At 46.8% G+C, this 12,301-nt stretch overlaps 1 protein-coding gene across 4 annotated transcripts in view; it reads left to right on the forward strand.

The window, feature by feature from the left end:
* The window catches only part of UBE4B (ubiquitination factor E4B), a 77,144-nt gene that overhangs the window by 11,111 nt on the left and 53,732 nt on the right, over positions 1 to 12,301 (forward strand). For 3 of the 4 annotated variants that reach the window (XM_081201392.1, XM_081201393.1, XM_081201396.1), the window contains one exon: positions 10,855 to 11,041. In XM_081201392.1, coding sequence (XP_081057518.1) covers positions 10,855 to 11,041 — 187 coding nt within the window. Of the gene's footprint in view, positions 1 to 10,344; positions 10,505 to 10,854; positions 11,042 to 12,301 lie in introns of those variants that run through there. The other variant, XM_081201394.1, reaches the window with a different exon arrangement.

Raw genomic sequence — 12,301 nt, forward strand, 5'->3', positions numbered from 1 at the left:
CCCTTCGGAACATCGTTCCGAAGTGGGGCGGCTGGGGCAGCTGTTCCCGCCCCACCTCCCCACTTCGGAACAGCGTTCCGAAGTGGGGCGGATGGGGCAGCTGTTCCCGCCCCACCTCCCCTCTTCGGAACATCGTTCCGAAGTGGGGCGGATGGGGCAGCTGTTCCCGCCCCCCCTCCCCCCTTCGGAACATCGTTCCGAAGTGGGGCGGATGGGGCAGATGTTCCCGCCCCCCTCCCCCCTTCGGAACATCGTTCCGAAGTGGGGCGGCTGGGGCAGCTGTTCCCGCCCCACCTCCCCCCTTCGGAACATCGTTCCGAAGTGGGGCAGCTGGGGCAGCTGTTCCCGCCCCCCTCCCCCCTTCGGAACATCGTTCCGAAGTGGGGCGGATGGGGCAGCTGTTCCCGCCCCACCTCCCCCCTTCGGAACATCGTTCCGAAGTGGGGCGGCTGGGGCAGCTGTTCCCGCCCCACCTCCCCACTTCGGAACATCGTTCCGAAGGGGGGCGGATGGGGCAGCTGTTCCCGCCCCACCTCCCCCCTTCGGAACATCGTTCCGAAGTGGGGCGGATGGGGCAGCTGTTCCCGCCCCCCCTCCCCCCTTCGGAACATCGTTCCGAAGTGGGGCGGATGGGGCAGCTGTTCCCGCCCCACCTCCCCCCTTCGGAACATCGTTCCGAAGTGGGGCGGCTGGGGCAGCTGTTCCCGCCCCACCTCCCCACTTCGGAACATCGTTCCGAAGTGGGGCGGCTGGGGCAGCTGTTCCCGCCCCACCTCCCCCCTTCGGAACATCGTTCCGAAGTGGGGCGGATGGGGCAGCTGTTCCCGCCCCCCCTCCCCCCTTCGGAACATCGTTCCGAAGTGGCGCGGCTGGGGCAGCTGTTCCCGCCCCCCCTCCCCCCTTCGGAACATCGTTCCGAAGTGGGGCGGATGGGGCAGCTGTTCCCGCCCCACCTCCCCCCTTCGGAACATCGTTCCGAAGTGGGGCGGCTGGGGCAGATGTTCCCGCCCCCCGCTTCGGAACAGCGTTTTAAAATGCTGGGGGTCGGCAGCGAACACTCCCGACCCCCAGCATTTTAAAATCTCCCCGGGACAGAGACTTCTCTGCTGTCCCTTGGAGATTTTAAAATGCTGGGGGTCGGCAGCGAACGCTTTGCTCCCGCCCGCCAGCATTTTAAGATTGCCCGGGGCAGGCGGGGGGAAGGCAGGCGGGGGGAGCAAAGACTTTTGCCCCCCGCCGGCCTTCAGAAGAGGTCCTCTTCTGAAGGCCGGCTGTGGGCGAAAGTCTTTGCTCCCGACCGCCAGCATTTCCCTATGGGCTTTCGTCTTGCGATACAAGCCCATAGGGAAATTCGTCTTGCGAAGCGCCTCCAAAACAGAAAACCCTTTCGTCTTGCGGGTTTTCCGTCTTGCGAGGCATTCGTCTTGCGGGGTACCACTGTATTCATCAACGCAGCCGAATAGCTGCATTTCGTACCTGTGCCTGAGAAGCATACTTCAAATTTGCTGAATGAAGGGACTGAAGAAACGATTGGAAAAGCAAATTCAGTACTTTACTGAATGTGCATGGGAGAAAGCTTATGGATCTGAATGTGTTCTGTAGAATAGTAGCTTTCAATCTCATTTCTGGAGAATGGGGGGGCAGGTTCCTTAGAAGTAAATGTGGTGTGTCTGTGTGTCTGTCCTCATTGAGAAGATGAAGCTTAAACAGTAGCTTGCTCACTCATAACCAAAAAATTGGCAGTTGCATGTGAGTGTTTAATGTGCTTTAGGATGTACATTCCTACATGGCAAAAGGTCTCTGTGAATTTAGTATTTCCCTAATAATGCTCCCTGAAATTCTCTGCAACACATAGGGATTTCTTCTGCAGATACTGATGTAGAAAGCTATGCCCCATTTTAATTAGTGTTTTTATAGTTGTTTTGATTTTGTGTGGAGTGCCCTACCTGGGTGGATGGAGCAGCCAAGTAATTTCGTTGTCCCCGAGATGGGGCAATGACAATAAAGATATTATTATTATTAGTAGTAGTAGGGGGACTCTGAAATCCACAAAACTCAAGCCCCAACCCCTACCCACTTTTATCCAAATCATGACCTCTTTGTAGCCTTATGAAAATAGATGCTGCGGGGGCCATGACTGGCAACTAGCCACAATGACTATGCTTTACTTCCACTGTCAGAGGCCGAATGTCTCTGAATACCATGTTCTTGTGGCACTGGTTTGTTATATTTTAAACTGGTGGAACCTCCCCTAGGGCCGTTTGGTGGAAGGTGGTAATAAATTGAATTTATAATAATATCATTTGCTGGGAATCTCAAGTGAAAGAGTGCTGTTGAGCTCATGTCTTGCTTGCCAGCTTCCCATTGGGGTATCTGGGTGTTCACTGTGAGAACAGGATGCTGGACCAGATGGGACCTGGTCTGATCAAGCAGGGCTCTTTTTACGTAAGGGTCTAGGTCTGCAGTGCTGTAACTTGATTGCTGGAAAGGATTCCCTAAAGTGAAAAGTTTGAAAAGAGTTGAGTGTACTTGGATAACTTTCTCTATTATACTTCATTCAGGTGTAACATAAAAGTGGCCTTATATGAGTTAGACCATTGGTCCATTTAGCTTAGTATTCTCTACACTATAACTAGCAGCAGCTTTCCAGGATTTCAGGCAGGAATCTCTCCCAGCCCTGAATGGTGATGTTGAGGATTAAACCTGGGACCTTCTACATGCAAAACAGATGCTCTTACTACTGTGCTATGGCCCTTTTTGCTGAAAAAGTGCTGCTTTAGGAACATAATGTTTCTTTGTTAGGCTTCATTAAATGCTTTCACCCTACACGTTTTTGTATGTGTGCTACGGCACCATTTATGTATTCAAAATATCTGAGTGTGTGGGGGGGGGACAGTCTCTTGCCCCAAGAAGCATACAGTCTCCCAGCTGCAGCATCAGTGGAATAGGGGAGGTGGAGGAAATGAAAAGCAAGAAGACAAATAGCATAGAGAAGGAAAAAAACCAATCATGTGAAGCGAAACTGTGGTGAAATGTTCATTATCATGCCAGCACTCCTGGGAGGGATGGAGAGAGAGAGATGGTCTACTGCTTCTCAGTGATTTGTTTCTGTAACGCCTCAAATGTGCAGGAAGGTTTTTCTCCTTAATTTCATATACCACCCATATGTTAGATATTAAGTGTTTACTAGTTTTTGAAAGGCGGAGAAGTAGGGGGGCCATGCCTAGCTTACGTAATGTGTTGTGAAGCCTGGAACCAAAGACAGGGACTCGCTGTGGCAGACTGTCAAAACACTAGTGTGCAAATCATGGTTTGCATGTGAGCATACATGTGCTTCATGAATGGCTTATAATACAAGGTATTTATGTATAGCACTGCTCCTGCCCTTTGTTGTATGCGGGACAATGGAAGTTGAAAGTAGCTTGCCTAAGGACACCTGGGGGAAAGTAAAATTCCAACCAGGAAGTTCCTGTTTGTAGTTCAGTCCCTTTCACTGTTTCTTTAAAAAATAATTTTTATTAACTGGCCAATCACATCAAATTAAATCATATCACATAAATTCCGAATTACAAAGCCAAATTTTAAATTTTGTTGGGGGGACCCATATTTCAAGATCCGAAGGGGGATTCTGATCATCTTGCTGCTGCGTTAATGTCCCAATCAGTCCATATCAGTCCAAACAAAGTTCATAGTTCTATCCCATCTTATCGTGCTTGTTTCCACATCACATCTTGTTCATATATTTTCTCTTTTTTCTTTATGATCTCTTCTGATAGTCTCCTTAAGCCGATAAACACCAATAGTAATAATAGTCCTGTGTGAATTTTCCGTTCTTCCAATCCTCAAATCGAGATGGTTTCCATATATCGTCTCCTTCATAAATAACATCACTCTTTCCATCATAGTCTCGTAAAACTGTCGCTCTTAAGTCCCACTGAGGAGTTTAACCCACAATAAATAAACAGCTCTATTTCTCTCTTTCTCCTCCCAGACTCAAGACCTCCGACAGAGCTTCCCAATATGGCGACGGCATTTTTAACTGCGTCATTCCCAAGCTCTTACACATTCCACGCTCTTCTTAAAACGTGCTTTGGTTCGAAAGTTTATCTTCACACAGCCTTAAATCCACAGCTTAAGTCCTTAAAACGACATTTCTGACTCATGAGGGGAGGGGATTCTTGTTTAATCACATAGGGAAAGAAGGAAGAGTTTTTTCCCTCCTCCCCCATCAGTCATTTGCCGTACCTTGTCTTGGCGTATCTTCTCATGTTTTATTCTTATCTTGTTTTGTCAGAGATCTCTTCTGTTAGCAGGCTTTACTCCCCCTTCTTTCTTGAAATATGTGCATTCCTTTCATCCAAATTGTTTCCTTTGAAGTTCTGCATCTAGTGGCGCGAATCAGGGACGGCGTTCAGGAGTGCCGAAATCCCACAGGAGGGCTTTGTGCCTAGTGCCCCCACTCCCACAAATTCCGGGGTGGTATAGGGCACAGCAGGCAAGGGCCGTCCCCCCCCCACAATCCTGGGGGGGGGGTTAAGGAGGCTAATTACCCCCATCATAGCCTCCAAATTACCTCGTGTGGGTCGGAGAGATGTTATTGTCAGCCATCTTCCAATGCGCCCCCTAGTGGCCCCAGTCCCTTTCACTGTTATGCAACACCTACTTTTAGGTGAGATGATGGAAACCTTTGGAACACTTGATTGCCTTCCATTTGGCTCTGATGCAGAGCCAAGGTTCCTAGTGTCTGGGAATTTCATGCTGCTAGGGCCTCCTTACTTGTGCAGAAGGTTCCAGGTTCAGTTCCTAGAATCTCCAGTTAAAACAGAAGTGGGGAACCCACAACCTTAGAGATGTTGTTGGCTTACATCCAAATGGGACCACCTGCCACTAGTCCTGAAAGCTCTGCATTGGCTACCTACCGAGTGACCTATCGAACCCAATTCAAGGTGTTAGTGCTGGTGTACAAAGAACTAAGTGGCTTGAGACCCAAGCACCTAAAGGAGTGACTCCCCTAATATTGACCATCTCAGGCCCCACAATTGGTAGGGGAGGCTCTGTTGGTGCTGCAGCCACTGACCTCCCCATAGAAGTGTGTCCTGTGACACTAATCTGTTTTAATTGTTCTAAATTGTGAATTTTAAGTTGTAACCTACCCAGGGACCTGCTAGTGAAAAGGCAGGGAATAAATTCAATAGTAATAATAACGAGGAGGGGGAGGCTACAGATAATACAATGGGAATCACTAAATAAAAAGCTGGTGTTTTAATAAAGAAGCGCAAGTCTTTTGGCTGGCTTTGTTGGAGTCTTGATTGAGCCACTGAGCAATTTGCAGCATGTGTGAGATGGTCTACGTTGCTGAGGACAGGATCGACCATCTGCTGCTGCGGCTCATCTATTACACAGCTCAGTGTACACTTCTGGCATTGTACAGAAAAGGCCACAGTGGCAATATCCCTGCTATGCATGTGGGGAAGTGTGAGCAAAAGAAATTTGGAAGTGGAAGGAGGACAAGATGTGGGCAACGAGGGGGACAAGGCGGGTGAGGAATAGGGAATTACTGTGTCAAATGAGAAAGCGGAGAACCTTCTGAATGCACAAGGAAAGACTGAACCTTGCCATGTAATTCCCAGATAGCCACAGCATTTAAAGGGGCTGGAATAGTCCACAGACGGCTTACTGTCCAAGGCCTTGCACTTGGTGTTGTCTCCTAGGATTTTTACATGCCATAAATATTCTGTAGAGGGCTGGTTCAAAGGAGTTTTGGGTTCTTCTCTTTCTCCGTCCAATCCTGTTGTCCACTTCTCAGACCTAAATGCTACATGGAAAGATATGGAGAGCCACCTCCAGTTAATTTCCTTTGGGGGGGGGGTACAGAGCCAGGGAAAGTAAGATGCTTAAAGACCGTGGTAAATGGGGGTGGCGATGTCTTCTTAAGCAGAATTTCCTTCTCTTTGTACTTGGAACCTCCCAATTCTCAATTGGCACTTGCAAGTACACCCCTACTTGGGAGAAGTGAGATGCTTTCTCAGCTTACGTTAGGGACTGTTTGTATATAGAGACCTACTTCAAAGGAGTTGGCAGAATAGAAGCAGTGGGACATTTAGGATGCTGCCTTATACTGAGTCAGACCATTGATCCATCTCTCCTACTGGCAGTGGCTGGCCAGGGTTCCAGGCTGGGTTCTTCTGTCCCAGTCATGGAGTGGCCAAGGGTTGAACCTGGGACCTTCTGCATGCAAAGCAAATGTTCTACCATTGAGCTATGGCCCTTCCCCCAAATTATAGCCGTTACCCCAGTGTCATACAGTGAGTTGGGGTTTGAACTCTGGTCTCTCAAGTCCTAGTTGAACGCTCTAACCATTACATGTTTGATCACCCCAATTACTCCCCTCCCATTATAACATGTCATGTCACAAATAGCTTGTAAGTCTCCCTGCGGTTTGAGAATAGGGGTGGCACAGGGAGGGTAGTATTGGAGCAACCTAATTCCAAGCCTCCCTTGAGTTTGCAGAGTTAATTTGGATCCAGGTCAGTGAAAACGGGCACTGGATGTTCAGTAGGTTTCTCAGAAGAACATGTCCTCTGATAATGCAGCAGCCTTTTATCAGGTTGAGATTCCTTTTGGATCTCTAGCTGAGAGCATATCCTGACCTGCTTTGTGTGATGGTCTGGAAGTGTTAATTCAAGTTCTGAAGATATCTTGCAGGAAGACAACCGGTAGACATATTAAGGTTTTTTTGATAGGATTTAGTTATCACAATTGTCTGGCAAAACAGAACTAGCTTGCCTCGTACTATGAGCGTAGTGTATAATAGGGCTTCCTTTCAATTTAGCTGCTGCTGAAGTTAATCGCTTTTGAGTTTTCATTACAGTCAAGTGGTATATATCTTGTGAAATAAAATGAATGTATTTCGCTGTGTATCTTTTGAAATTCTTATTGTTGTTGGTCACTTGATGTGGTGTAAACAGAACACTTATCTCCTCCAGGAAGCAGCGCAAAAAGGAAAGAAAAAAGCTATCAACCATTAGCTTCGCATCATGCAGAACCAGTGTTAGAAACTGAGATAGGAAAGCTAGGAGCTAAATGGCACCTTAAACCTAGGTTATGGGTGCAACAACGGATTTTTTTTATAACAAGAACACAAAGCTTTTTTATAACAAGAACACAAAGCTGAAAATGAACGAGCTGCAGCTAAACTCTTACGTTTATTTTCACATGGTCTAGTCCAGTGTTTCCCAAACTTTTTTGGGCAACGGCACACCTGTTTACTGAAAAAAAATCTCGCGGCACACCACCATTAAAGCCCCGCCCCGTGACGTCAGCGCGCAGCGTCACGCCGGGAGGGACGCACGAAAGTGCCGAAGTGGTAGTAGCCAGCAGCAAGTTATGTATCAGTATGTAAATACGGATTTAGCCTCGGTTTGCTCTGGCTTTGAAGCTAAAGGTTAAAGGGGGGGGCAGAGAGACGTGTAGACCCGTTTGCTTAGAAGTAGGTCCCCAGTGTTTCCCCATGGGGTCCCAAGGAAGAGCGGCGCCACCCGATTGGATTTCCTAAACTCCCGCCCTGAGCGCTGGAGTTCCACGTAAAACCCGGTTGCTTACACTCTGTCCAGGAGGACGCACAATCCCCGCTTGACGGATGGGTCTGTTCCAAGGCTGGCTCCGCTGGCAAAGCCGGCTTGCTGGACGCCTCTTGGCAGGGAGAGAAGCGGACGGACGAGTTTTAAGAGGCTCTCCGTCGCTCCAGAAGAAGGCAGGGCGAAGATTTCAAGGGGCATCGCTCCGGCTGCTCCCTCTCCCGCCGCGCAGGAGCGATGCCTCTCTCTGGCTCTCCCTCCGCGCAGGCTGAGGGAGGGAGGGAGGGGCGTGTGTGACCCGTCTCTGCTGGGAGACCAAACCCAGCGAGACAGAGTCGCGCGGAGGCGCCCAGGCAGCGCTGCCGGAGGAGCGCCCAGGCAGCGCTGCCGGAGGAGCGCCAGGCAGCAGCAGGAGGCGCGGCCTCTCCTCGCCGCCGCCGCCCCGCCTCTCGCCGCCCGACTCGCCCGCCTCCCTCCAGGCATCTCGCGGCACACCAGCCGGTGTCTCACGGCACACTCGTGTGCCGCGGAACACCGGTTGGGAAACACTGGTCTAGTCCTTCCCCTGCTCACTCCCCCTAATATTCTTAAGAGGGTCTCTTCTCTAGTCTTCAAAGATTAGCTGGAAGTGGATAGGCAGAAAAAAGTCCTCCTTTCTTTCCACTCTGCAGTTTTAATTTGAAATCTTAGGCGCAGTACTGCGCCCAGAGCTCAGAAACTGCTCGCACTAATGAAATTCCCTGTCGCAAAATGCTCCTAGAACAATGGAAGTTTCGAACACTGTGCAGAACCAAATATAACAAACGTGTTATCATTCTGGAAACAACCAATGTGTACAATGAAAATGCAGCAACTGGAATTTATTAATTGAGTGTATAGTTGCAGTTAGCATGTTTGTACAGTCTGCCACTAGTCATGTGCTGGGTTCCCCCCCCCCCCCCCCGATATTGGCCTTTCACATGAACGATGAATTCGGTCTAGCAATCCTGTACAAATTTTGTATTTGAAACATTTTAAAAATTGCTTGCTTTGAGGTATAGTGTGACATTGAGTGAATTAATGATCTACATAAATATGCTTGCAAAATTCAACTTGTTATGGATCTGAAAGATGGAGAGCAGCTTTACTGGAAGATAAAGAGGAGAAGAGATGATGGTATCGACCTCATTGCTTAAGGCTTATGGGGGGAACCTTGCACTGCTTCTAATTATAGTGTCCCATCTGAGCAGGGGAATGGAACACCGCATGGTGTTTTCCACATGTTGTTCTGTATCAGTTTCCGGGAAAATGCTCTTTGGAAATCTCTCGGGGAAAGGATAGAAGTCCAGGTGGTAAATTGCTAGAATGTTCAGAAACTTTATGACTTAATGGAATGGAAGCATGTTGCCCTTGAAGGAGAACCTTCTATTTATTTCTAGTAATTCCCAAACACTGAGGGCGAGGGAGGGAATATATCTTAAAATGTGTAGTCAGTCTTGAAAACAGAGCTTGTTTTGTGAATAAGATGGTGGGTTGCGAATTGGGAAGTTTCCAGCCTGCATCTCATTCTAGCTATGAACTTAACTGGGAGGCCTTAAACAAATCCCCCTCAGGACTGTTGTCTGTAATACCGTATTGGCCCGAATATAAGCCACAGCTTTAAAATTCAAGGGGAAGAAGAAGAAAAAAGACAATACCCAAATATAAGCCGCTTACTTAAAATTGTGCAGGCACTCACACCCGTTGTGTTTTACCGTATGTCTGTTTCAGCAGCGATATCGTAAAAGCCAATTTTTTTTAGGTCATGAATTTAAGACGCACTATAACTTTTCACAGTTAGAATTTGGGGAAAAAGTGACGCTTATATTCAGGCCAATACAGTATGTAAAAGTCACAGTGATAATGGTTGTATTCAGTTGTTATGCTAGCTAAACTTACCATTTGGCGAAATGTGAATGTGTCTGGCCTCCTCTCAACATAATGTGCACCCTCTCCCCTCTTTCCACACAGCTGGGAGGATGAGTTTGAAAGCTTCTGTTTTTTTGGTTAACCATAGTTTGTTGTGACCAGGATCTGTGCTTAATATTATTATTATTTATTAAATTTGTATAGCTCTCTTCAGTTCACAACATAAAGCTACAAACTTAAAAAACATAGTAAAGGAAGCTCCATGTATCTGGATTGACTTGCTTCTCATATTTGTTTTGATTGTACAGTAGTTATATATAATTCTTTTCTCACACTCCCTTTTTAAAACTGTTATGCTGGATTATAGTTAATATTAACATTTCTAGTAGCCTGCTCGCTTATTTGAGAGCTGATTTGAGAGCCTTGGTTTGACGTTTCCTTGTTTTAAACTAACAACAGTTAATGGTCACATGGTTTGTTGGTCCAGATAACACAACGAATGCTGGTTAAGTGAAAGAGAAAGTAAAAGCTTCTGAACTTTTCTTCCCAGCTGCATGGGAGAAGGCGTGGTGGATGTCCATGCAGGCTCTGGGGGAGGCCATGCTCATTCATATTTTGTTAAACCAGCTGGCATCGTTGTCAATTGGACATGCTAGCTGATGCTGATGGAGTTGTAGTGGAAAATATCTGGAGGGCATCAGGTAATGAAAGTCTTGCCTTAACAGCTTCCCTCAGCAACAAATTGCTGCAGACCTTGGAGTAATACTGCAGTCAGTAGCATAGGAATGACTTCACTGGATTATAAGAACCAAGTAGAGTCATAATTTAGTTGTAGGGTGCTTGTTTTGTATGCAGAAAGTCACAGGCTCAGTCCCTAGCACAGCCTTTCTCAATCTTGGGCTGCTAGATGTTGTTGGACTATAACTCTCATAATTCTTAGGCAGCATGGGCAGTGGTCAGGGATTATGGGAGTTGTGGTTCAAGAACATTTAGTAGTTCACAAAAAGCTACCCTAGCATCTCTAGTTAAAGGGACCCCAGGTATGAGGTGATGGGAAAACACTCTATGCTTGAGACCCTGGAGAGCTGCTGTCAGTAGGGACAGATAATACTAGACTAGATGGACAAACTCTTCAACCTGGTGTATGGCAGTTCCCTATCTTCCTATTATTCTGCCTTAACATACCTTACTTGCAGTCCCTTCCTTCAGCTAGCATCTCCAGGTGGCATGGGAAAGATGTTCCTGACCTGACTTGGGTGTATCTTGAAATACATCCCAGTTCTATTCTTAGCTCTTTTTTCTTGCCTTGTCAGAACCCCAGAGGATTTATATATCAGCATTTTGCTAAGCTCTTTTTTTAAACAAATGTTTAACCCTTGTTTCGTTGCAGATCCGTCGGAGGCGCCTTGCCCGGCTCGCCGGCGGGCCATCTTCTCAGCCCACCACACCACTTACGTCTCCGCAGAGGGAAAACCCTCCGGGGCCTCCTGCAGCAGCACCGCCTTCTGGAGCGCCCCATAACCTTGGGCTAAACATTCATAGCATGACCCCAGCTACCTCTCCCATTGGCGCATCAGGTAAGCCACAATTTGATAATCCTTTTCCTTGAAATAGCTGTTACTGGTTTCTATGTATATTACATTTCCCCCACCGCCAAAATGGCTATTAGGTTGTACATTAACATAAATCATCCTTATTGTGCCATACAAATTTTTCAAATGTCCAGCATATAACAGTCCCAGGGACAAAAGTTGTTTTACCTGTTGCAGACAGTCGTTCCCAGGGAAGAATATAGTTCAAGTTGTGATGTTCAGGATGCAAATATCTGAAAAGATGCTTCAGAGAGTTTCGTTTAAGACTTGTTTTCATTTGTATATTGAATAAAACGTCACCATCTTGCCATGAAAACTGTCCATTCCCAGTATCACTGAGGTACTTTCTTGGTGACAGGAAATTATACCGTTTACTTTAAACTGTTCAAGTCCAGGGATGGTCCTTGTAAGGCTTTCTAGGTTTGAGTTGCAGATGCCGAGTGGCCACTAAAAAAAATAGTGAATAAATCCTTATTCTTTATATTGGGATTTAGGACTCCAAAGAGGGATGATAAACACAATTGGCAGTGAAAAATCCAGCTTAATAATTCTGATTTCCTTCCTGTTAGCAGCTATGTTAGAAAAATTCCTGGTCATTTTTCCCCCCAGGGCGGTTGAATAAAATGAACACTGGCTTCCTAGGAATTCAGATTTCTTTCTACAACTCCAGTATGGAGTAGTTTTTTCTGCATTGCTATGTTAATTAAAAACTGCAGAATGATAGATCAGTAAGGAAACATGACACTTTCCTAATTTTTCCTCTTAAATATTTTGTGGAAATGCACATTCATTTGTTTTGATACCATGTTCTCTTCCATGCAAGCACTTTCGGCTGAAGGGAGCATCTTGTACAACCTTATTAGGTCCTGTCTTTTTTTGTGTGTGTTAGTTCCTCTCCATGGAAGCAGCAGGGTGTGATTGTTTCAGCTGCTGGTTGTGGCTTGAAACAGTCCATATTGGGAATTGGGATTGTTTGCAAAATTCTCTGCAGCAATTTGTGATGCTGGCCATGAGCAATGAAATGTGTTCATGGACAAATCAGAGTTTTGTGGCACCTTCAAGACAAATTTATTATGGCATAAGATGAGCCCTGCCATATCAAGCCAAAGGCTTAGCTAGTCCAGCATCCTATTCTCACAATAGCTGACAAGCTGCCCGTGTGATTCTCTGCAACTGGCATTCAGGCATACTGTCTCTGGCAGTAGAGAGAGAGGACATAGTCATCACAGTTAGTAGTCCTTGATA

This window comes from Podarcis bocagei, assembly GCF_964188305.1.
Source record: "Podarcis bocagei genome assembly, chromosome: 7".
Taxonomy (NCBI): Eukaryota; Metazoa; Chordata; class Lepidosauria; order Squamata; family Lacertidae; genus Podarcis; species Podarcis bocagei.